Source organism: Leucopleurus acutus (assembly GCF_964270905.1).
Source record: "Leucopleurus acutus genome assembly, chromosome: 14".
In the NCBI taxonomy this organism is placed as follows: domain Eukaryota; kingdom Metazoa; phylum Chordata; class Mammalia; order Artiodactyla; family Delphinidae; genus Leucopleurus; species Leucopleurus acutus.
In genome coordinates, this window is record NC_139156.1 from 5,210,358 (window position 1) to 5,236,781 (window position 26,424).

At 43.2% G+C, this 26,424-nt stretch overlaps 1 protein-coding gene across 2 annotated transcripts in view; it reads right to left on the reverse strand.

Annotated features, from left to right (window-relative positions):
• DOCK1 (dedicator of cytokinesis 1) overlaps positions 1-26,424 on the reverse strand; it is a 528,830-nt gene that overhangs the window by 195,926 nt on the left and 306,480 nt on the right. For both annotated transcript variants that reach the window (XM_082855005.1, XM_082855004.1), the window contains exons 28-29: positions 10,418-10,519; positions 3,115-3,209 (exon numbers count right to left, since the gene is read on the reverse strand). In XM_082855005.1, coding sequence (XP_082711131.1) covers positions 3,115-3,209; positions 10,418-10,519 — 197 coding nt within the window. The remainder of the gene's footprint in view (positions 1-3,114; positions 3,210-10,417; positions 10,520-26,424) is intronic.

A 26,424-nucleotide genomic window follows, 5' to 3' on the forward strand; every position in this document is an offset into this window, starting at 1 on the left:
ACAAACAAAGAGCTCTCCTCCCTGTGGCTGAGACGCAAAGGCTTGGGTTGGTGGAGATGCCACGGCACACCTGCATCTCTGTCACGTGGCTGCACCCTGCAGAGTGGCACGTGAGGAGGAATGCAGGGAACGCACAATTCCAGCGAGCACGGGTCAAGCGACATCCTCACCCCGGGAACTACAGAACATCCTGGGAGAAGCTGGACAGGGTCTCCGGAGAAGGAAACTCTGAGGGCTGCGCTCCATGCTTTGAGTCACAGAGTACGTGGCCTTCGCCCACATGCAGGTCTGGGGTGATGATCAGATACCTCAGTGCTGGCAGGAGAAGGCAGAGGATGCAGTCGCAGGAAGAGGCTATGATGCAACCGTAAGGGTATAACTGAAAACAGACTCTCCATCACCATCAAAATAGCATCAGGGGCTTCCCTGGCGGCGCAGTGGTCGAGAGTCCGCCTGTCGATGCAGGGGACACGGGTTCGTGCCCCGGTCCGGGAAGATCCCACATGCCGCAGAGCGGCTGGGCCCCGTGAGCCATGGCCGCTGCGCCTGTGCATCCGGAGCCTGTGCTCCGCAACGGGAGAGGCCACAACAGTGAGAGGCCTGCGTACCGCAAAAAAAAAAAAAATAGCATCAAAGTAAAGTGTGGCTGCATCCTCCTCAATGGGGTGACAGTTTACCTCGGTGGGACCCCTGGGACTGGGGTCACCAAGTCACACAACTTCTGAGGACAGATGGCATCTGACGTTGCAGGAGCAGCCCTCTCCCACCCTCGTCCCCAGGGTATGGAATGCACAGCCTGGGTGCTAGGACACGGCCACTCTGCAGGGGAGATGCAGCACAGGTCAAGTCCACATGCGGGGTCAGGCGTCCACACGCACGCCTCCTGACCACACCCGGGGCTGCCCGGCTGCCTGACTCAGCGGCCGCCTTTAGCTCTACTCGAGTAACGGAGTCGTGATTTCACCACCGACGTGGCAAGTTTATCTGCCGGGTCGAGTTAAATGCAGAGGCCTCGAGTTATTTCATTGCTGGACGGCAAGGACGGGTCTGTCGTTTTCAGCTACAGCATCCAGCAGAGCAAGGAGAGCCCGAGTCTTCCTGTAGATCCAGGACAGTGGGTTTTGTTTGTTGTTTGTTGAAGATACGCCACTAAAAACATGAACACTGCAGCTCTCTAGACTCATTCTAAATCATCACTCACAAAAGTTAATCCCGACAGAGAAAAAAGGAAGAAACTCCTCGTGCTTTAAGTTCCTCGCTTTCTGGGTGAGGATTCAGATCCCAAGAGAGAGCAGGTGGAAATGCAAGAGGCCAAGGCCAGGACCCCTGCTGTGAGTGCTGGCCACGTTTATATCTCCAGCTGTGAGAGGCCGCTCCCTCCCGAGCCTCTCCACTTAATTCTCAGATGTTGTCTGATGGGAGGAAGGAGGCTTCAGCCACAGCAACGTATGACTTAAGATGGACAACACTTACTTCGGCTCAGTCCTAGCGGAGGCCTGCTCAGAACCCACAGCTTATGGTACACAGGGCCGATTTCATCCCTGCCGTCCTGGAAAGGAGCATCACCCACAAAAGGCAAAGGGAAAGGCCCTTGCTGCTATGAATTTATCCATAGGGTGGACAAATCATTAAAAAGAGGCTCAGGAAAAACGTAAATGAAAACCACGATGAGACGTCGTACACATGTATCAGAAGGGCTAAAATGAAAAACGGTGACAACAGCAAATGCTGACGAGGACGCAGAGAAGCTGGATCTCTCTTGCATGGCTCACGGGAACGGAGAATGGCGGAGTCTGGCAGTTTCTTACAAAACTAAACGTATGGTTACCATGCAATCCAGCATTTGCATCCCAGGTCAGTTGTGCCAGAGAAATGAAGACTTAAGTTCATACAAAAACCTGTACAGGAATGTTCATAGCAGATGTATTTGTAATAGCCCCAAACTGGAAATAGTCTAGACGTCCTTCAACAGTAAAAATGGTTAAACCACCTGTGGCACATCCATACTGGGAACACTAACTCAGCAATGAAAAGGAACAAACCACTGATCCGAGAACCTCAATGAGGCTCCAAGGAATTAGGCAGAGTGAAAGAAAAAAAGTCAATCATCCCAAAAGGTTACAGCCTGTATGATTCCATTTACATAACATTTTCGAAATGACAAAATTTTAGAAATGGAGAACAAATTAGTGGTTGCCAGGGATTAGGGAAGGGGGAGGGTCACACATGGGGAACCACAGGATCCCCTGTGGTGAAGGCAACGTTCAGTGTTTTCACCGAGAGGGTGGATTTGAGAACACATGCATGTGAAAAAAACTGCAAGACACCAAACACAAACACTAATGAGTACAAGTCAAGTGGGAAGATCTGAAGAAGATGGGTAAATTGTATCAATGTCAGCTCCCTGGTTGTAGTTTGGTGATAAGGTTTTACAAAATGTTATCATCAAGGAAAACTGGGTAAATGGTACACAAGCTCTCCTGTCTTACTTCTTACCGCAGCACTGACTATGAACCTACAATTATCTCCATAAAAACTGCAAAAAGAAAGAAGCAGAAAAAAGAAGTCAACAGCAATTCCTTCTAGAAACCACATGCGATGGAGAACCCCATGATCTTTGTTGGCGCTTACAGAAATTATAAAACCCAAGCGCTAGAAAATTAACCAACAGCCCTCATGAGAAGATGAACAAGGCACGTGCTTAATAGTTAATACGTGTGACGAAAATGCTCATGATGCTTTCCAGCTGAAATACGTGAAATGCAAACACTTTTCAAAAAACTCCCACAGAGCTGAGAATCGCTTTGGGTAACAAACACACATGGTTGAGATTAGATGGCAAACTGATGCCCTTGACAAAGGTGAAGGGAAAGGCGGGTCATGTTCATATCTGTTTTCTCCAGGGGGCAGAGCCCAAGTTTTCAGCCCCAGAGCCTGTGCTGGCACAGGCAAAGCACCCAATCTCCAGGCCCATTTCTCCAAAGAACCATTTGCATCACAGAAGGGGGAGCACCCTGTACATTGTGGGAGACCCCACGGTATCCAAGCAACACCTCCATTCCCACCAGACATGAATCAGGCACCTCGTCAAGGAGAGCCTTCCCCCGTACTCACTTATTCTGCATCATGTTCATGATCACCCAGTCGAAAGGGTAGACATTCTTCCCAATGAGGTTCTTAAACATGATGAATGTTTCCATCAGAAAATCCTGAAATAAAAAAGAGAACACTGAAACAACCCACCCAGAAAAAGGTGAAAACCAATGCCCCCTGGAATAATTTTACATTACAAATGACTTTTTTTTTTTTCTTTTAACTGAATGAGAACATACGAAAAAGTAATGAAGATGTATTTCACAGGAGGTATGTATTACACTTCCGCCTTTCTGTTTGCCTGAGCACCTCCTGTCCCGGAGAACTTTTCCAAGGACATATTAAAAGATACTCCTTGGGCATATCTAAGAGTCACAAAGAGTCAGTCCCCAAAGGTTACAAATACATAGTCACACTCTTTCTGCTTAAAGAAACCTTTTTAAACAAACGTAACACGCAGGTCATAACTATGTCTTATATTTACTCTACAGAGATTTTTCATTATGAACAGGGCCCATTGGGTTGAATATGTGGTATTATTATCCTTTCCTTTTTCTTATGTAATTTAACAGCTGAAAGGCTCAAACAGGAACTCCTGACCATCTGCACCTATTCAGCTCCCAGTAAACCATTTGAGCATGTGGTCGCATTCCAGACTCTTTTATGTGGCATCCTCAAATCCATAAGCTCCTCAGTTATACCTCTGTTGTCTCCTAGATGGTCCCTGAATTTCACGAGTGGCGCCCTGCTGCCCCACCTTGCTTCCTGGCCAATCAGACCGCTCCTGGCATCGGGAAGGGGTTCCCCTTTCCTAGTGGGTCCACTCTGTGCCTGCCAGAATTAGGAAAATTTCTTGAATCTGACAGTTTAGTGCTTATTCTGAGCTAACCTGAACAAAACAAGCGGTTATCCTGAAAAGCACACATCCCGGTAGCCCGGGATGCTCCCTCAAGATCTGGGTGGGAAGGGGACAGGCAACTGAGAATTCATGTAGGAAAATGAGGTTATAGTCAGAGATGGCCAAATAGAGTGGATGTTTCTCATTTATTTAATCTACTGATTCATAATTAGGTACAATGGCTGTGAAGACCAAGGTGGTGAACAGAATTTATGGAGCCAAGAAAGCAATTCCCAGCACAGAGTTCTACCCAAGACCTTCTTGCAAAGAGACACCAGTTCCTTCTGACAGCAGCAATAAACCGATGTTCAGAGATGCTTCCTCTGCAACCGTAACAGCAATGCCAGGTTACAGCGAGTCATCTCTGCCTTGGGAGGGGTCTGTCGAGCCTCCTCCCATGAATAAAAACTCAAGGAGCAATCGTGATCACCCTTTATACAACAGAGGCCTCCAGTGCAGGAGAGGTTAGGATCCCGGGCAGAGTCAGGAGGGAAAAGTCAGTTCCATGTCCTCCAAACTCTGCCCACAGGAGCCCTGACCAGCAGGGCTTGTGAGCAGGGGTGTTCTAGGTGCCCCCTGACACAAGGAACAGTTTCTCTCCCCAGTTTAATTACTGAAATTCATACTTCACTCCTTAAGTTTCCCCACTTTGTCGAGAGTTTCACATTTTAATGACCAGGTTGCCTACTTTGCCGGCTGAGTGCCGTAATTTAGTCACATCTCTATTTGCATGAAATTGCTGGCTTTCTTGCTGATCACTCCTCAAAGCCTAATAATTGAGATACAGGGTCTGGTTTTTATTATTCTAGAAGAGAAGCATATTTTCCCAATTCCTTTTTTTTTTTTTCCCTCTAGGAAACACAGTCCCGTACTTCATTAGTATGGCTCAGCTGTTAAATGTTGGTACTTTGCTGATCAAACAAAATGCTGCAGATTGTGGGAGATGAGGTTTTGCAAGGCTTCCCTGTCGGTCTGCATAATTTACTAGCCATGGTGGTGGTCCCCACCATGGCATTTGCCTAGGACGGCTGATGAGGCTCAATAGACTATTACAACTGCTATCTCCAAGTCAAAGAGGGGAGTTGGAAGATTAACATGAGACATTTTGTGAAAATTTCATCTTTTTATAATCAATTCATCCCTGCTACATTTTTAGTTTAGATTATTCACAAGATGCTCCATATAATAAGTGGACAGCTCTAACAAGGGCCATCAGTGTATTCCACAGGCAAAATCTTCTTGTAAAACCATCTGCTTCTGTCCATCTCTATACCCACCCACTTGGATAACTGATCATCCTTTTTCACCTGGACTACCAGCGGGGCATCCTAGCCCATCTACCTATGGTCATTCTTGTCTCTCTTGGTCCCCACACTTCACCCAGAGTGACCTTTTCAAATTACAAATCTGATCAGGGCACCAACACTTCCCCCAATCTCCCACAGAACCCACGTCCTCAGGGGCTTCCCAGTGTTCCTAGATTAAAGCCAAAGAGTCTTGATTCTCAGAAGTAGGAAGTCACCATTCTCTTAAGTCAGAGAAATAACTGTTTCAGACAAGGACCATCAGTACATGCTAAACTTATCAGATGAAAGATTGCTAGAGGAAGACCTTTGCAATTTTCTGCAGATGCCAAAGTATTACCCAAAGATTACATGATAATCTTCAAGGGGCATGTATCTTCACAACAGAGAGATCTGGTAGTGACTCCCTTTTAACCAAGTGATCAAACCCAGCATCATCAGTAGTGGTCAGCCCGGCATTTCCAGACTCCCAGCAGACACACCAGGCAATGCTTAACACCATCTTCTATTCCGCTTGCCAAAAGGGGGAACTTGAATTTTAGATCAAGCTTCCAGTTTGCAGGACATAGGAATTTGCAGAAACAAGTCTGCACACAAGGCAGCATTCAAAAATTCCAGAATGGGTGAAAGTCTGCAAAGCTAATGACTTTATCCCTTCAAAAAATAAATAAAAATGAAATAGAATTTTACAAAGCAATGCCATGAATGGGAAGGAAAAACAAGGTGATGAACTCATTCTAGGAAAAAGAAGAGATGAAGGAGAGAGAACCCAATTCAACGTGTGAATCCAGACTAGATTTGAGATTTGAGAAAGCCTATGATGAAATACAACAAAGACTGGGGAGAACTGAGGAGAAATTTGAATACAGACGGTATGAAGAGATGATTGTTATGTTCTGGAAGGTCATTGAGGCCGTTGACTATTGTCTTCAACCTTGAGAGATATTTGCTGAACCATTTACATGTTTCTCACATACTTATGGGATTTGGCTACATGGAAAGAGGTCCATAGAGATACAGGGGAGGCAAATATGGCAAGGTGCTTGCAACTGGTGAATTCAGATGACAGGAAGAATGGTTTCCATTGTACTATTCTTTCAGCTTTTCTGTATGTTTGAAATTTTTCAAGATAAATAGAGCAAAGAGCACAAGCAAAATGGAGAGAATCAACATGAGATCAGTGAACTGTATCACCGTCAACATTCTGATTTTGACATTGTTCCATAGTTTTGCAAGATGCCACTATTGGGAGAAACTGGGTGAAGAATACAGGGGCGCTCTGCATTGTTTTTTCCAGCTGCATGGGACTCTACAATTTTCTCAAAATAAAAACTTTACTCAAAAAATAAATGCCTTAAAAACAATTTTTAAATAATTAAGGGGAAAACAGTAAATAAATGATACAGAAACGGAAACCAAACAAGCAGAAAAACACAAAGCCTCTTAGCATGACCAATGGGGTCCTGTGCCGTTTGATGCCCCAGCACCTGTCCGGCTGCACCTCACCCCCAGGACTCTTGCTGCTCTACCACCTACAGTGAGTGCCCTTTCTCCTATTCCTCGATATTCCACAACCCTCTCCTTTGCAAAGAAGGCTTCCTGACCACCCGACTCAGTCCAGTCTGGCTGCTTTACAGGGATCATTCTTTTGGAGCATGGATAGCCTGGGTTATCTGAAGGACCCCCTGATTACCTGTGACATTCTCCACTAGACTGGGGGCCACGAGAGCAAAACCCGTCTGCATTGCCTGCTGTCACCTCCTCCGCCTGTTAACACAAAGTCAGTCTCCAATAAACAGCTATTGAGTGAATTCACTATAAAAGGATTCTGCACCCCCAAACTCATCATCCAGTGGAGACAGTCTTCGATAAAGCTTCATCTACGAGGAATGGTCACAAGAAATAGAGAAACGGATGCTCAGAGCAAGGCTCCTCCTGCTACTCATGACATTCCCTACACAAGCTTGTGGATCACCCTTCGGTGGCCATTTCACACAGAAATCAAGGCTCTGGAAGACCAGGCCTGCCCAACAGCAGAATGTTTCCCAGGCAAGGACAGTCACCTGGCAAATATTCTTGCTTTCATAATCCCCGTGAGCATCCTCACCACTTTCCATTGGTGAGAAGTCACGCTGGACCACCCCAGCACAGGCTGCTGGTTGACTGGGATGGACAAGGTACAAGGGAAGGGGCAGTGGGCGACAGCCACCAGGTGAGGTCAAGGCAGGTGTCGGGTAGGGGTTCCCAGAAGGCGTTGGGATGGAAGCTGAATGGAGGCAGGAGGGTAATCCAGGAGGAGGACGCTAAGAGCTCAGAGCTCTGCCTGACCGGGCTTCCCTACATAACCTACAATTGCACAGGACTGGGAGAGGCCACAGAAAGAGGCGGGGATGCACGGTAGCCTGTGGCTGCCCCTGGGTCCTCCTTGGAGATGAGAGGGACCCCACAGCCTGGTTCTTTCAACCTTCGCCGTCCTGTATCCTGCATTCACTCAACCTGTAACCAATAAGCGTTACTTCCACCTGCACTGTTCTTGGATACGTCATTATTCACTCAGTCGCTCCACAAACATTCCTTTATGGCCACTTAGTGGGAATTTGGGACAAGTGTCAAGAGAACAGGCTCCCCTGGAAGGTCCAGAGTACTCCTCTTCACCTCTGATCTTACTACGGACACTGAGTAAGTTCTCCACCTGTGGTCCTGCTTAAGTAACTGGGACACAAGACAGCTAGCAGCCCCTTCTTCAGGCCAGCATCTCCACTGCAGAAGAACTTAAAGACTCCACATGGCTCACCATCCTAAAGGGACCGTCTCTGTTATGAGAGACTTTTGAGCCAAACGCGTCCACCCTTTTCCTTTCCTGGATTAGCCTTTCAGTTCCATGCTGTGCTCCATCCTTTCACTGTCTTGGGGTCCAAAGGGTCACTTGAGAGACTGTAAAAGTACCAGTTCTGAGGCCTGTGACTTTGGTGTTGATAATAACTGAGATTTTGGGATGGGATGAGTATGGGAATGACTCATCCAACCAAACCGGAGCTGAATGTGAAAACCTGAAGAAGCACTTCTTACAAGGAAGTAGTCTTGAGAAAATGGTCTAGGCTCTTCGTACACTGCATTACTAATTAACTTCCAATTATTTAACACAAAACGACCTTCCATTTTTGTGAGCATTTGTCCAAAGAGGAAAATAGTCAAATACCCTCTATGTATAGTTAATAGATAGGAACACACTTTACAAAGTTCTGACAGATTAACAACAATAAAAAAGGTTTACGATCCTTGCAGTATGAATTCATGATATCCAAACCACAAATGCCATTTTATAATGGAAATCCAACTGTCTGCAAATAATTGCTGTTCCGAACTACGGTGTCTAAGGAACCAAAATCCCTTGGGATATCAGGACCACAACATGCAACAAGTATCTGATGATCTACTCTGTGAAGGAGAGAGGGTACACACTTGGAATTCGGCAAATTACAGTCATTTTTAAACACTATTTTGTATAATCGCTTTTCACAATACACTGAAGCTTCCCTATCCACAGCAACACTGAATAATTCAGATTAAATATATATATATATGTATTTTTTTGCGGTACGCGGGCCTCTCACTGTTGCGGCCTCTCCCGTTGCGGAGCACAAGCTACGGACGCGCAGGCTCAGCAGCCATGGCTCACGGGCCCAGCCGCTCCGCGGCATGTGGGATCCTCCTGGACCGGGGCACGAACCCGCGTCCCCTGCATCGGCAGGCGGACTCTCAACCACTGCGCCACCAGGGAAGCCCCAGATTAAATATTTTTAACAGTTTGCATGAATAGTATGATTTTGATCATGTGACTATTCTGATAAAGGGCAAATAATTAAATGGAGTCCTAAGTTTTCAGCACAGGTAATGCTTCTCATTCTGAAAAGTTTATTATTCAGCCTGAAGTGTTGTCTAGGAAATTGTTCATAAAGGTTCAGCTACAACTATCCTTCCCCTGATCAAACATGAGGCATGAAATGTTTCACATGGCAAATCTGATTTCACTGTGCCTTGACTGCTGAAGAATCACAGGATATAATCACATGTGCTACATGTTACACGCCTGAGTACAGTCCTACATTCAACTGCTCGTTAATATTTTTAAGGAAGACTAAACACAGAGACACACAAACACATACACACTCTTGCTCCTTGACTTTTATTTAAGGAAAATTGCTATGATTTTAAGGTATAAATCAATTTTTTAAAAATTTAAATACATATATTTATTATTATTATAATATTAAATATTATATATATATAATTTAAATATACATACGCACGCACACACACATATAGCAGCAACAGTTAATAAGGTCGTTTTTTTAATTAGAATTAATCCTTTGGAAAAAAGCCTTAAATGCATTGTCTCTATCCCTTAATAAGATTGATGTAAAGTGCAACCAACCTTGTTCTGGAAACGCCAGTAGAACTTGCTGCAGTCTATAGGAATCTAGGGGCCTCAGAAATGGAGTCTGTGTTCCCAGACAGGAGAGCCGAGGTGGACATATACTCAGAAACTCTGCAGACACATTGGCTGCGGCTTCGCAGAGGACATCTGCTGTATGGCCCTGCGGTGTCAGCTTGTTACGGACAGAGCTCCTAAGTTCCCCTCTGTACGTCTCCTAATTAAGTCGTATCATACTCTCACTGAGGATGACTAGAGAATTATCTCGAGAAATGCTAACGAGCCTCCGTGACTAAAGCTAATTAATAACGGAGCACAATTAGGGCTGACAATGCTTCCTGGCTTCTGCTATTGAAAGCCAATCAATCAATGAACAGCAGTTAATGACAGACTCTCCATGGGTAACATCTCCAAATCTTCCGTGACCACAAAGCATGGGAGAGAAAAGAAAAGGGACTTTTCTCGGCTGACACCCTGAATCACTCCCCAGGTCAGTAGAAGGAGAGAGTCTGTATCTTGACCCTTATCTTCTTACAAACACGCCTTTAGTTAGACCATCCCTGGTGGCTTCTGAAATCAAGTGGAGCCAAGTCCAAAATCATACTGAAAATGGAAATACTTACATCAGCGTTTTGCCTAAAATGCTGGCCTCAAAACACAGTTATAGAAAGTCAAAGTTACACTCACCACCACATCGGTCCTCATTTTCCCAAAAGTCTTGATCAAATGGGCATAATGATAATCTTCCATTTGTCGTAAAATAGCTGTCATACAGGCCACGAAGTTTCCCTGTAAACAAATCAAACGATACAATGAGATGAGGAGACCCACAACACTCATGGGAGAAACTGCTGTAAACTAAGCGTCTGGGATCAAAGCCCACCAGGGAGAAGCCATGTGCCAGGCTGGCCAGCTAGGAGAGTGGTCACTCCAGCCTCACCATCTTTCCTTTTGCTACATTTCCTTCTAACTACATTAAACGTTTCCTGATACATGACTGTCCAGTCTGGAAAAAACAAGCTTGAAATATTCTCACATTAAATATGTGCAATGAAAGACAGGCTCGAAACCGCCACCACTGTGCGTTGTGTTCCCTGGAAAGTTGCTGCCCCTGTTATCAGGCAAAGTGTGTGTGCAGCCCCTGCTCCCGGGCTGTGGCAAAGAGAGGACTTTTATTTCTCAAAATCTGCCTCTATCCCCCTTGGCCAATTTGGAGGCAATAACCACCGACTCCACAATGAGTTATGGCTCACTTCTCCTCCACCAGAAGCATGTGAGGAGGAATGCAGCCTCATCAGAATGTAAAGTGGGAGAGACGGGGAATTTCTCATACCAGACAGAGCTGGCAGGAAAGGAAAAGAAGGGGAAAAAAGAAACCACCAAACAAAATCAAGACATGGAGAAACTGAGGGGCCAGAGCACTTAGCAACAGAAGTGACCAGCATGCAAGTGGCTGTGCATGTGGACATGTTTGCGTGTGCAGGTCTGTGCACGTGTGTGTGTGTGTGTGTGCAGACACACTAAGGGGGATTTGGTCTAGCGGGGGAGCAGGGGGTTAAGCAGTCCCATTGCCATTAACTGCAATGTATCACTTCTGGGGTTCATGGCTAACAATTTCCTAAAAGACTTCTTTGCTTTTAAATATTTTCCCCTAAAGTAATGATATTTCAAGAAACAGAGGACACATATTTTCTCCCATTAAACTAGCACAAGTCTGGTAAAATTATAGGATGAGATATACTTTGAGACACGTCCTTAATTTTGCCTTATTAAACGAGTTCACAAATTGCATTGTTTTACTAACTGTTTTACAAGCAATGTATTCGAATGCCTAAGTATCTCTTGTATTCATTTCAAATGCATGCTCTACAGTGAAATGTTAAAGTCCAAAATTTTTTCGGATCCATTTTATATCTATAATAAACATATATGCTTCCAAATGGGTCCTCAGAGGATGCATTACGTAAGTTGAACAAGTAAAATAATGATAATAAGGTATCTTCCATTTGCCCAGAAATGTAAACTATTTATTAATGATAATTGCTGAAATTTAGATTTCAAGTTGGTGTCCAGGGAAAGAGCTAAATAATGCTTGTTTCCTTTGGAGGAATGATTCATAAAATGGTAAAATGTCTATTTATGAGTATACACTTTTTTTGTTTGTTTGTTTGCTTGTTTTTTGCGGTATGTGGGGCTCTCACTGTTGTGGCCTCTCCCGTTGTGGAGCACAGGCTCCGGACGCACAGGCTCAGCGGCCATGGCTCACGGGCCCAGCCGCTCTGCGGCATGTGGGATCTTCCCAGACTGGGGCACAAACCCGTGTCCCCTGCATCAGCAGACGGACTCTCAACCGCTGCGCCACCAGGGAGGCCCGTATGAGTATACACTTTTGAAATATGTAAATATTTGGCATCCCGTTGAGCTCAAGAGAAGCCGCCTTTGTATCTTCTTTACTCCTGATGAGATGCCACCTTTGGGATATCAGTCTTCATAATTTTACACGTTGACCAATTGCAATATGTCAGGCGCTGTGCTGAGGCCATTAGAACCATGGACTCATTCAATCACACCACAGATTCTCATCTCGTCCCATTTTATAGGCAGTAAAACTGAGGCTGAGTGGTGTTCCCCTCTTGATGAGAACATGGAAAAGCAGTTGTGAACCCAGCACACCAGCTACAAGGTAGGTGCTGAGTAGCTGAGCTAATTTTCCTCTTATCCAGATAGGCACTTTAATTATTTTTCTGAGAAATCTGAGGTCACTGACAATGGCCAACATGAAGTAGAGACTTCATGCACTTCTGTGGTCATCAGAGAAAGTTGGGAAGAGGATGAGGAAATGGAAAGGCGGCCATAGACAGTGTCCCAATTTGTACCCTGACTGAGGTGGCTGTGACCTGGACTCCACCCTACTAGACAGGGAGCTTTTCTAGAGCAAGAAAAGGCCTATATCAGTCAAGGTTCACCTAACAGGGGCTCAGATTAATTCTCTGCAGGTCAAAGGAGTTAAAGAATAGAGACTTACAAATTAGAATCATTGAAATCACAAAGGTAGCTACGTATAATTCAGGGCAACAGACATTATGTACTGTACTTAAGATATCAAGTTGAAAGTGGAAAGAAAAGAAGACCCCAGCCCCAGAGCAGTCTTGAAAATGCAAAGGACATGCACACTGAGTAACAATAATGGAAAAAAAACTAGAGCATCAGGAGTCTGGCCAGATACTCGAACACGTGACGTGGACATAATTTAGGCAGCAGAGTGCCATGTAATGCTGAAAATTCATGCAAGGCAAAGGCTAGGGGAACTGACACGATGCATGACATGAAAAACTGAAGAGAACGTAGCAATTTCCATAAAGCAAGTCCTGGGAATACTTAAATGGCCGGTCGGGAAGCCTTCTCTCTGGATGAGAACATCACAGAGAGGGCAACCAAATGGCCTCCTATTTAACTGCAATGGGGACTAAATGGAGTAACCCAGAGAAAGGGACAGAGGCAGGTCATCGCCATGAGTTAGAGGTCAAAAGGCCAAGGGGGCTTCCCTGGTGGCGCAGTGGTTGAGAGTCCGCCTGCCGATGCAGGGGATGTGGGTTCGTGCCCCAGTCCGGGAGGATCCCACATGCCACGGAGCGGATGGGCCCGTGAGCCATGGCCGCTGTGCCTGCACGTCCGGAGCCTGTGCTCCGCAACGGGAGAGGTCACAACAGTGAGAGGCCCGCGCACTGCAAAAAAAAAGGCCAGCAGGTGCAAATGTGCTCTTTACTTAACTTAAGGAAATGTTCCAGAAGCAATGTGTACTGTTCAGTCTTTCGGAGAGGAAGCAAATCTTGCTATTTCAGCCCTTTTCTAAGCTGAAGCTTTAGACCCCACTAGGAAAGAGGTAATATTCCTGTCAAATTTCACAGAAAGGCTCCCCCTTTCCTTTGGAATGGAGTCCCATCCATGGGGGCCAGTATCTTTAGAGAAGCAGCACAGCGGACGCTATGGAGCATGAATGCCCACGTGAACTCCGCGGAACCCTCTAGAGCAGAGTGGTGGGTTTTTACGGGTAGATTAAAAGCAGGTATTTATGGAAGCTGTATTTGAAACCAATCGTACACCAGAAACAGAAATGGGGGAGAGCTGTCAAAAGAAACTTATTCTGCAGGCTCAGAATAAAATTACTATTCTACGCTTTGTCACTGATTTATTGGAAATGCATTTAGAAGTCCTAGGAAGCTTTCATGTCAGACAGTGGGTGGGCTGGCAGGTAGGCTGGTGGTGATTGTGCAGAATTCCTCCTGGAACCTGAGCCTGGGGACGGGGTTCCAGCCCCAGGGGCTGAGTAAAAATGAGTAAATAAATAAAAATAAGACATATTCCTTGTGACTTCAAAGCAAGGCAAAACAGGGACAGAGAAATCAGGAGGCAGTGGCAGAAAACTTAAAAATCAGGTCATGGAAAGAAAGCCTCATAAACAAAAAATGTGAACTTCATTAGTAATCAAAGATGAAAACGGTATATCATCATTTGCCTGCCAAAGTAGCAGAGGAGTAGTTAAGTGATGATAATGTTAGCACGGGCGCAGGGGATGAGCACTCTTAGATGCCACTGGTGGGAGCATAAATTGCTGTAACCTTTTTAAAAAGTGATTTGGCAATAGCTTTGAAAAGTCTTGGGAAAAAAGATACTCATCTCCTCAGGGTAATTCTACTTCTAACAAGCCACCTAAGGAAGTAATTCAGAATTAGAAATTTTATGCCCAAAGATGTCCATTGCATCACTGAAAACATCTCAGTGTTCAACAGCTAGGAACTGTATAAGTAATATGAGATTTTGTAAGGTTGCAAGATAAAATACAGGATGCCCAGTTCAATTTGAATCTCAGATAATTAAGTATGTCCCAAATTTTGTATTGGAAATTTCACATCAGACATTCATATACTAAGAAAATGATCTGTTGTTTACCTGAAGTAGATTTTTATTTGCTAAATCACGTAACCACACCATAGTTTTCTGATGAAATATTATGCCACCATCAAATACTAATCATGAAAATATGAACTATTTTAATAACATAAGAAAATGCTCCAACGATGAAAATCAGACATAATTATGGTACATATACTTTTCAGCAAAACAAAGAATATAAATATAGCATAGGAAAAAAAGAAGAAACAATTAGAAGAAAAGACACCAGACAGTCGTGGGATTGGAGGAGGAGCCCTGTTTTTTTTTTTTTTTTTTTTGCGGTACGCGGGCCTCTCACTGCTGTGGCCTCTCCCGTTGTGGAGCACAGGCTCCGGACGCGCAGGCTCAGCGGCCATGGCTCATGGGCCCAGCCGCTCCGCGGCATGTGGGATCCTCCCGGACCGGGGCACGAACCCGCGTCCCCTGCATCGGCAGGCGGACTCTCAACCACTGCGCCACCAGGGCAGCCCCCAGATTACTTTTATAATGGAAAATATGTTAGTATTTTATTTTTTATATAAATTTTTATTGATTGATTGATTTTTGGCTGCGTAGGGTCTTTGTTGCTGCATGTGGGCTTCCTCTAGTTGTGGCGAGTGGGGAGCTTCTCTTGTTGCAGCGAATGGGCTCTAGGCGCACACTTCAGTAGTTGTGACATGTGGGCTCAGTAGTTGTGGCACGCGGGCTCAGTAGTTGTGGCTCATGGGCTCTACAGCGCAGGCTCAGTAGTTGTGGCGCACCGGCTTATTTGCTCCGCGGCATGTGGGATCTTCCCGGACCAGGGTTCATACCTGTGTCCCCTGCATTCGCAGGTGGATTCTTAACCACTGTGCCACCAGGGAAGTCCCTATATTAGTATTTTAAAAGGTAGTCCTGAGAGAAACAGATGAGATCTCCTCTTTCTCCCTCTGCCCGTGAGTCCCCATTTCCTACGCCCTTATCCTCAAAAATCTCTTTCATGGGGCTCCCCCATCCACGAGGACTTGGTCACTGCTGCTCAAGCCCTGGACTGAACTTGCCTCTGAGCCCTCCCTCCTAGAACTACCCTCAATGCCCCAGTTTTAAATCTGTCTGGCACCCCAGTGCTCTAGGCAGGTGGACAGGTAGAATGAAGGACAGATTGGATGGAGGACAGGTAAGACAGAGGACAGGTAGAATGGAGCACTGCTGGTGGAGCAGGGGACACTGAGTGGCAGGCTAGTGAATGCACAAAGTCCCTACAGGATATAGAGACAGAAGGTTTTTAAGAAAGAACAGATTTTGGAGAATGGGAACTTAGGATGAGTTCTTTTCAATGGTATCTTTGTCATCTTTGGCTACTCTAAGGTCCAAGACTGAGTACATGAACTAGAAGGAAACATCCCAAGGATTTGAACTCACAGGGCTGAGCTGTGAACGGGTGCTTCCTTTATGTACTAACATCAGGACTGAGTTATGTGGCTTGAACAATAACGTATGAAATTGCTCTTGGTAATTCCATCCGCCAGTCCAGAATGTTTCATATGACCGCGGGGCTCACATTGTGCGTGGGGCACTCGGCACAGGCAGAAAAGTTAACTCTCGTCCAAGTGTTCTGAACGCCAAGGGATTTGGGGGCAGCTCCAAACCACAGAAGCTACTGGAGATGCGGAGAGAGCCCCAGGAGCATGGAGTCTGGAGGACGGGCACCAGGCTTGAATCAGAGGAGAATCTATTATTTGAATCGGGGATTACACACTTCTTGGTGGCCAGTGATGAGATGTTAAAAATTTTAAACGTGGGCTCCCCTGGTGGCGCAGTGGTTGAGAGTCCGCCTGCCGATGCAGGGACACGGGTTCGTGCCCCGGTCCGGGAAGATCCCACATGCCACAGAGCGGCTGGTCCCGTGAGCCATGGCCGCTGAGCCTGCGCGTCCGGAGCCTGTGCTCCGCTAAGGGAGAGGCCACAGCAGTGAGAGGCCCGCGTACCGCAAAAAAAAAAAAAAAAAAATTTAAACGTGTTTCACAAAGGCAAGTGCTTTGAAGAGGAATTCTCATTTATATGTTTCATTTCAAATATATCAATGAAAATAAACCTACTTCATCACCATTAAAAATTAAAGAAAAAGTAATCCTCCAATGATACTGCTAAATGACACTGGGCAAGAATTGTAGTAAAGACAGGAAGACAGATGACTTGATGGATTCTGGATGACTTTCATATTGGGGAGCATTCCAGCCAAAGAATCAATACTGTAAAGCAACATTGTGAGGACGAGGATTTGGAGAAGGGAATGTAATTGAGAGCTGAGTGCTCTGTTTCAGAGGCAGGGGTGACGTGAAATAAATCCCCGTACGGATAAGTTCTTGGACAGAGGAGGAGAAAGCTCTCGAGAACGCAAAGGCTTCCTGTTTTCAAGAGGGAAAGTCAATGGTGAAACATTTACAGGTTCTATTTGTTACAAGGAAATTTAAGAGAGAAAAATAGGGAGTCCAAAAAGATAACACAAATAATATCCCAAAATGTCATTAACTGCCCCAAAGCGTCCTCCAAAGTCTCTGTAGAGATGATGTTTGTGAAAATATACGTAGGGGGCTTCCACATAACAAATTTAAAACAATGAAAACACAAACTCATCTGTCTCTCCACATTAAACTGACAATAAAAAAAGATTTTACAACTCACAAACCAGATAGCTAGTGGGAAGCGGCTGCATAACACGGGGAGATCAGCTCGGTGCTTTGTGACCACCTAGAGGGGTGGGATAGGGAGGGTGGGAGGGAGATGAAAGAGGGAGGGGATATGGGGATATATGTATATGTATAGCTGATTTACTTTGTTATACAGCAGAAACTAACACACCATTGTAAAGCAATTATACTCCAATAAAGATGTTTAAAAAAAAAAAAACCTCACAAACCCACAAAGACCAAGAGAATAAGAAGAGACACAACTACAGACAAGAGAATTCTGGAAGCTGACAAGTCGATGCAGGAATGGTTACCGGCTGCCCTGGAGGCAGGAAGGGAGTGAATATCTATCAGGAATCCTGTTGATTCTGGGCAGAGAACCCTAGGAAGGCTCGGAAACTGGAGGTGCCAGGTACTCAGAAAGCGAGGCTGCATGTCAGGTGGAAACCAAAAGCACTGATGTCTTTAAAACGTGGCCAATATGCCCACCCCAGCACATCCACCAAGGGAACCCCGCTCACTCCCGGCAGGGAACCACGTGTTTATCCTCTGGACAAAGCAAAAGAGACAGTGTGGCAGGAGCCACCTGGCTGAGACTATCCAATGATAAGCCAATCACTGGGGGCTTCCCTGGTGGCGCAGTGGTTGGAAATCCGCCGGCCAATGAAGGGGACATGGGTTTGAGCCCTCATCTGGGAGGATCCCACATGCCACGGAGTAACTAAGCCCGCGTGCCACAACTACTGACACTGTGCTCTAGAGCCTGTGAAGCACAACTAGTGAACCCACGTGCCTAGAGCCCATGCTCCACAGCAAGCGAACCCACCGCAATGAGAAGCCCATGCACCGCAACGAAGAGTAGTCCCTGCTCGCCACAACTAGAGAAGGCCCATGCACAGCAACAAAGACCCAACACAGCCAAAAATAAATTAATTAAATAAAAGAAAAAAGAAGCCAATCACTGTAAACTCCCCACTCTGCTCGGCTCAGCTCCCAGCAAAGCAGCAAGGCTCAGCCCCTCCACCAGGCTTAGCCCCACAGCAAACTGGAACAGGAGACTGGAAGAATCCTCTTTGGAGAAACTGACCAGCACAAGACCATACCCACTAGCTTCCCATGGAGATTCTGACAGCGTGAGAGCCCAGCCCACAGTGGTTTGCCATGCAGTGAAGCCCAGCAGCCTCCAAGCTCTGTGAGAAAAGTCAACCAAGCGTTAATAAAGGAGACCTGAACAAACAAAAACAGAAGCCAGAGGAATGAAAGAAAATTTAGAAAATATAAGAAAATTCAAAGAACGATCATTATTTTCCTCAGGTAGATAGGAGATTATATCCATAAAACAAGAACATAATGTTATAAAAAGAAAAAAAGGAACAAAGACAAAGAAATGATTCTGGAATATTTCAGCTGTATTAGCAAAAATAAACATTTTAATAGAAGTGTTGGGATAAAAAACTAATGAAATCCTCCAAAAGTAGAACAAGAAGACACAGAGAGAGAGAAAAAAAATTCCACTGACAAAAGTATCGAAAAAATACTTAAGAATAAATTTAACTTGGTCCCTGAAAACTAGAAGGTAGTGTTAAAGGAATAAAAGAGGACCTAAATTAATAGAAAGATATCCCATGTTCATGGATGAGAAGACTTAATATTGTTAACATGGCTATACTCTCTAAATTGAGGTACAGATTCAACCCAATCCCTATCAAAATTCCAGCTGGCTGCTTTGCAGAAATTGACAAACCAATCACAGATGATCATATTCTGCATAATTCTATTTCTAGAAAATGTCCAGGATAGGCAAATCTACAAAAGCAGAAAGTTAGACTTGTGATTGCCAAGGGCTGGAGGTTTGGGCGGAAATGGGGAGTGACTGCTATTGCGTACAGGTTTCCTTTGAGGATGACGACAGTATTCTAAAATTAATCATGGTGATGGTCAAACAACTCTGTGCGTATAGTTAAAACCCTTAAATCGTTCCCATTAAATAGATGAATTTTATGGCATATAAATTAGATCTCAATGAAGCTGTCAAAAATTTTAAATAAAACTTAAATTAATTAAGAGATGTAAGATAATTTTTCTAAAGTGTCATGCATACACAAAATGAAAGGGCCCACTGTGTGTCAAGCACGACCCAGATTCATACTTGTGAGATTTTGGAACGCTATGGAGAGAACAATGAATCTCAAACATTCAAGAACAAATGAAAAGCAAAAAGAGTTGCAGGTGTGGATCGGGAATTGATCATGGAGGGGCCAGTGAAGGGGCAGCTAATTCTCAGGGCAAGTCAAACGATCTGTCCTTGTAAACCAAGTAATATACTATTCTGATTTAAAACAATAATAACCTACTTGGAAAACTCCTTCCAAATTCTATGATCCTTGTGAAATTGTTCTTTCTCTTTAGATTTGTGAAATAGATACAAGACAGTTTTCTTCACCTTTGCTTTGATTTCTTCACTTATGTGTTTCCCCATCATAGGAAATTACTTAACCCTTTTAGGATGGGGGTTACAAGGAAGAAATGATAATGCAGATAGAATAACGGTGTAAAATGAAGGTAAGAAGACAGTGCCCCACATGAAAAACATCAGAAGGCAAAAGTCACTGCTGTACTTTGCAGAGTATTTCACGTTTTGTTAATTAAATATGTGCTTAAGCATAAGATACAACAAAACGGCTGAATCGGGTACTATTGTTAACACTGAGGTTCTTGGAAAAATAAATATTCACTCACATAATTTGAACTTGGTACATCTTTCCCAGAAATACAATCCATGGCGAAATTGAGGGCTGTCTTTTGTTCCCTTTCTCATTTAAGGATAAATTCAGTCCCATGAATCCTTTATCCAAAGTACGGTTAATTTTCACTTATTTAGTTTCCAAAATATTGCGATCCCTTATTTTATCAATATAAAGGACCACAGAGCGAGGGATGTTTGTAAAAAGAAGCTATACAAAATTAAAAATAGTAGAGTTGAGAAACTAATGTCATCTATTAGCTCTTTTACAACTACTAGCAACAAAATTAAACCTGAATCTTAAATTTTAATTGAATGCCAGTATTTCATATCATTGCAGACACTATAAAGAAAGAAATCTAATTTTAAAAACAAAATCATTTTCCATTTTACAGTGGCAGTAACTGTAAGAAGATGTTTATAGGAAGAATATACCAAAAGGGACTATCTGGATCTTGTATTAATCATAACAACATTTGCTGCTTATTCAATATAATAAACACATATTCACATTTGTTATAAGGGATGAAAATAAATCACAATCAAATTTTATGTATACAATTTATACTTTATGTAATAATGAGGAATATATACTTTGTATACAACTTCTTGATAGAATTCATTTGTTGCTAACATAAGTCAGAGTATAGCAGAAAATTTTATATTTATTTTCATAAACTCAGAAAATCAGATAATTTAAAATAATCAGATTTTTCAAATGTTCTCCCATGATATATAGTAACTGTAAATACACTGTAACAGAAACAAGAGTAACTGAGTCTTAATAAAATTTTGCCTCTGAAGGAGGATCAATGCTCTCCGTATTTTTTAAATTGACTTCTGTCCATAAAGGACACTCTTACCATCACAGTTATAGATTAAAGTTGAAACTCTTTACTGGATGAAATGAAATTCCTCTATATGAATCATAAATGGATACTGTCCCTCAATACTATTTATATTGGTTACATGAGTCAGTGAGGAGAAAACTACGTCATATACCAAGGGTTAAAAAAATTAATGAATCTTTAAGGAGAATAAAATATATTTGGGAATATGAGATTATTATATAAAAGAAACAGGGATGATCTCGTTTATAAGCTATTATTTCTTAGGAAATAGTGACTTATACATAAATAAATACATCTATTGTGCACAGATACAGGCTCAAACGCCACACATCACATCACCCATAGCTCGTCTGCTTACGACTGCGTAAGCACCCAAAGCGATTTAGGCTCTAAGTGCCTTGAGGTTTATTTTCAAAATTTCCTACTATGGGGAAGTGGGACTCAACCTGGGGGGTACCCAAGAGAAATTTTGCAGAGCAATGTACCTGCCGAGCAGGTGTGTAAGAAAACACTGCAAGTATGAAGCACACCCCACTGGGGCTTCACACCCATCTCATCTCCCTTCACCACAGTCCTGAGGAAATCGAAGGTCCCCAAGTTTCGGAGGAGATGGAGCCACTTGGAATATACATAAGAAAGTGTGGGGATAAGGCCAAAATGATGAAAAGATTCAAAATGCTGCAGAGTATTAACAGGTGCAACGCTCAAGTCACAAAGAGTGGGTGCTGTGTTGAAAGCATGGAGTTCCGGGGCTTGGTCAGGTGAGTAGACACAGCACCGCCCAGAAGGAGCACACACAGGGGGCCTGGGACCAAGGCAGGATGAGGAGGATGCTGGAAGAGGCTATCCTGGCCACAGTGGGACACCTGCGACACCCGAGTGTCACAATGAACAAGGAGAGCAATGGATTACAACACATGGAAAGTCCTTGAGTCTAAGCTGATACATGAGCAAGGGGATTGGTGAGGCAGGTGGCCAGAGAGGCAAAGGTAAGGCTCTTTTCTTACAGACCAAACAATGTAGATGGGACAAAAAAGTTAGGAAATCACCAGTTTCAGCTCCTAAAGCAATGGTTGATTCCAGCAAGGATCCTCAATGGGGGTTGAAACTATTAGGTCAAAGGTCCTTGGGGATGAAGATACTCAATCTGAAACTCACCCCCCCCACGTTCTTCCTCATTACAGCTGTGCCCCCCGGTTCGATGGAATGTGAAGGACACATTATCGCTGAGGTAGTATTTTATGCCAAAAATGTTAAATCATGAGGAATAACTTTTTGAGGAAAACATCCTTACCCTAGCTTTTTTCAGGGGGTATATAGAGGATATTAACTCCTTTTTACAGATAAGAGTATAGAGAGAGTTTAAGCCACCTGGCCAATACACAATTAGAAGATGAGAAGAGCAAGAAACAGCCCTCGAACCAAAGTTTAAAAATAAAAAGGAAGACGGAGGAGGAGGGGGAAGAAAGGGAAGAAGGGGGAGGGGACGGGAGAGGGAGCAGCAGACAGCTCCAGATTATGGGACACTGGCCAAGACCACTGGCCCGGGCCCAGTGTCTGGGTACATACGCAAATGATGGCTATAATGGTGGTGGTGGTGATGATGACAGATAAAACACACAAGAACACTTTACAAGTCACGAAATTTGTACGCTAAAGTCACGAAACGTTCAAAACAGAGTCAAAGAATACCTAAAAAAACTGGAGATACATATTATGTTCATGCTTTGGAAGAATCAATATAGTTAGGATGCCAAGTGATCTACGGTCAGCAGGAGGTTATTGTAGAAATTAACAATCTGATTCTAAACTTTAAGTGGAAAAGCAAATAATGTGAAACAGCCAAAGAAATCTTGAATAATGTAAAAGGACACACACTACCTGCTTTTACGATTGACTATAAAACTACAGATATTAAGACTGTGCGGTACTGGTGAAAAAGGCCTATAGATGAGAAAACCTGACCGCACACGTATGGTTAACAGATTTTCAACAAAGGTGTCAAGAAAATTCAATGAAAAAGTATAATCTTTTCAACAAGTGGTATTTTCAAATGGTACAATTAGACACATAGGAAAAGTCTCCAACAAAAAGGCAGGGGGTGGGGAGAGAGAATTGATCCTCACCCTGCATCATATACAAAAATCAACACAAAATGTAACATAGACATAAATGCAAAACCCCCAAAACAGCAGAACTTCTAGAAGAAAACACAAGGAAAACCCTTCTGACCTTGGATTTGGCATATACTTCCTGGGATACAAAAAGCATGAAACATAAAAGAAAAAAATGACCAAAAGAACTTCTTCAAAATCAAAAACTTTGCTCTTTGAAAGACATTGAAAAGAAGGTGAAAAGGCAGACTGCAGAACTGGAGAAAATATTTGCAAAACACATCTTAGACAAAGGGCTTGTATCCAGAATATATAAAGAATTCTGAAAACTCAATTAACAACCAACCAAATCGAAAAATTGGCAAAAAAATTTAAAGAGGCATTTCACTTAAAAGGAGATACAAATGGCCGAGACAGACACGAAACCATGTTCAGTGTCACTAATAATTAGGAAAATGCAAATTAAAACCACAATGAGATACCACTACACACCTATTAGAATGGCTAAAGTTAAAAAAAAAAAAAAGCAGGAAGTTGCAGACAGACATTCTCCTATGTTGCTGGTCTGAAGGCAAAAGGATACAGACATTTTGGAAAAGGTTTGGCAGGACCCAACCTTCCTGCTTCTAGGTATTTACCCAAGAGAAATGAAAACATATATCCACACAAAGACCTCTGTACAAATATTTATAGACAGTCTTAGTCTTAATTGCCAAACATGGAGACACCTTACATGTCTATTACCTAGTAAGTGGATCAACAGACCGTGGTAAATCCATGTGACGGAATAGTACTGCGCAATACAATGGACCTACTGCTGAATAAATAAATGTGCTTCGTTCTCAAACACCAAGGGTTTCTTTTGTTTCAAAGAAAAAAAAACCTGTGCTAACTGAAAGACGTCAACACAAAAGGCGACACAGTGTATCAATTCATTTATGTGACATTCTAGAAACCCAAAACCACAGTGACAAAGGGGAGACGGTTGACTCCAGAGGGGAATGATGAGGGACTCTTTTAGGCATATCACAATCCTCTAAATTTGTATTTGGTGGTGATTACACAACTGTATATATCCATCAAAATTCAGAACTAAAAAGGGTGAATTTTACAGTATGATCATATATATATATATATATATATATATATATATATGATCACACAGTAAAAAGAAGATATATATATAAAGAAGAAAATTTGAAAATCATAAAATCCCCATAAGATGATATGCAACTAATATTGATATTTTGGTGGATTCATTCTTGCTCTCACATATATAGAAAGAGACTACTTTTAATGAACATTGGATCATACCTCAGTTACTGTAGCTTTAGCTTTCAAATGGTTTGTTATCTGTAGTACAAGTCCTACATCACTACCCTTGGTTTTCACATTTCCCTGAGTGTCCATGCCAATCTATTCTTTCACATGAACTTTAGAACCACATTACTGAGCGTGAAACAAGTCCCAGTGGAATTGAAATTGAGGTGGCACTGAATTTTTAAATTCACCGAGAAGGCTTATGATAGCAGCCTTCTCAATTACACGCACCCAGTGTCTCTCCATTTGTTCAAGTCTCTTTTGATGCCATTCAGGAATACTTTGTGATTTTCATCATATGGATCTTAAACGGCTCTTGTATTATTGTTCCTAGTGGGAGGAGAGCTTTTTCTCCAAAAAGCTTTAAATTTTTCTCTGTATTTTTATTTGTATACTTGGGAAAACCACTGACTGTCAACTTGCAGAAATCTGTCATCACTCCCTGTAGTCTTTGTTATGGGGGGGGGGTGTGGAGGGGGGCCTGGGGAGAGATGTTGAAACAGACCAAGCCAACATCTGTCAACAATTTTGTGTTGTCCTTTCCAATCGCTATAAACTGTATTTCTGTTTCTGGACCTACTACACAGGTCCTCACCACCAAGACGATGGCAAGTTGTAATAAGAGCCAGCATCTTTGGGTTTTTTTTTAAGAGATTTTAATGGGCATGCATGCCTTTAGGGTCTAATGTGTTATTTTTATTTTTTTAATTGAGATTTAATTGACATAGTTTAAGGCATACAATGTGTTGATTTCATACATTTATATATTGCAATACAATCACAACTTATGGTTAGCTAACACATCTATCATGTCCCATAACTGCCATTTTTATGGGTGGTGAGAATATTTAATATCTAGTCTCCTGGATATTGGCTTAAGATAGACCTTAAGATGTTAAGGAAAATTCCTAACCTAGAGATCATCTCTGACAAAATATGTGAAGCTAAACAAAAAGGATTATGGATATTACTAAAATATAAGAGTTTTATATTGAAGGGCAAAAAGATCCAGCAATAGAATTACGCATCAAAAGAGCACACAGGGGGCTTCCCTGGTGGCGCAGTGGTTGAGAGTCCGCCTGCCGATGCAGGGGACACGGGCTCGTGCCCCGGTCCGGGAAGATCCCACATGCCGCGGAGCGGCTGGGCCCGTGAGCCATGGCCGCTGAGCCTGCTCGTCCGGACCCTGTGCTCTGCAACGGGAGAGGCCACAACAGTGAGAGGCCTGCATACCGCAAAAAGAAAAAAAAAAAAAAAAGAGCACATAGGGATGCTGTTAAATTTTACTAAGGGGGCAAGAAAAGTACCACCCCCCAAAATAAATATGTAAGGCCAAGCTATAATAAAACAAAACTTAGAAGAGGGACATTTCTTTATAAATCCCATTTCCTAGGAAGGGCATCGTCTATCAAACATTTACATCTATCAAACATGGACTGCACACTGTGTTAGGCACTGTTCCAGAAGCCCTCATGAAACTCACATTCTATTGGCCAGAGTGTGTTGACAGGGAGCTTACTGTCAGCTAAATTTAAACAAGAGCTTCACTCAACCCTGACAAGTGAAGCTCTTGTTTAAAGCTCCTCAGTATCTTAAGGAGACCCTCTGGTACTTGCTCTGAGGTATCATCATGCACCTGGCAAGTATACCCTGTAGATACTGTCACATCACATTTTGCAAAAACAAGACAAAACCAAAACCCCTTCCAAGATGTTGAGAAAAATATTCAACGGGATATCAATCAAAATATACAGCGAGTACCCAGAGTTATGTACACATTATTCACATCTATCTATTCCTACACAGACTTAATGAAAATACTAGAAGAAGCCATTCCCCTACTCTTCTCAAAATTTAGAGCTGTCTTGTAATTACCAATCATAACGGTGACCACCACAGTTTTAATTAGGGAATATAAAACACTGTTTCCTTAAGATTAATCTCTTTAAACCAAATTCACATATTTTGAAGATTAATGTTTTAACATGACAATCACAGACATTTCAGGTACCTGACTCACGCATAAAAATAAAAAGGAGGCACCGGCTCCAGCTCCAGGGGCTCC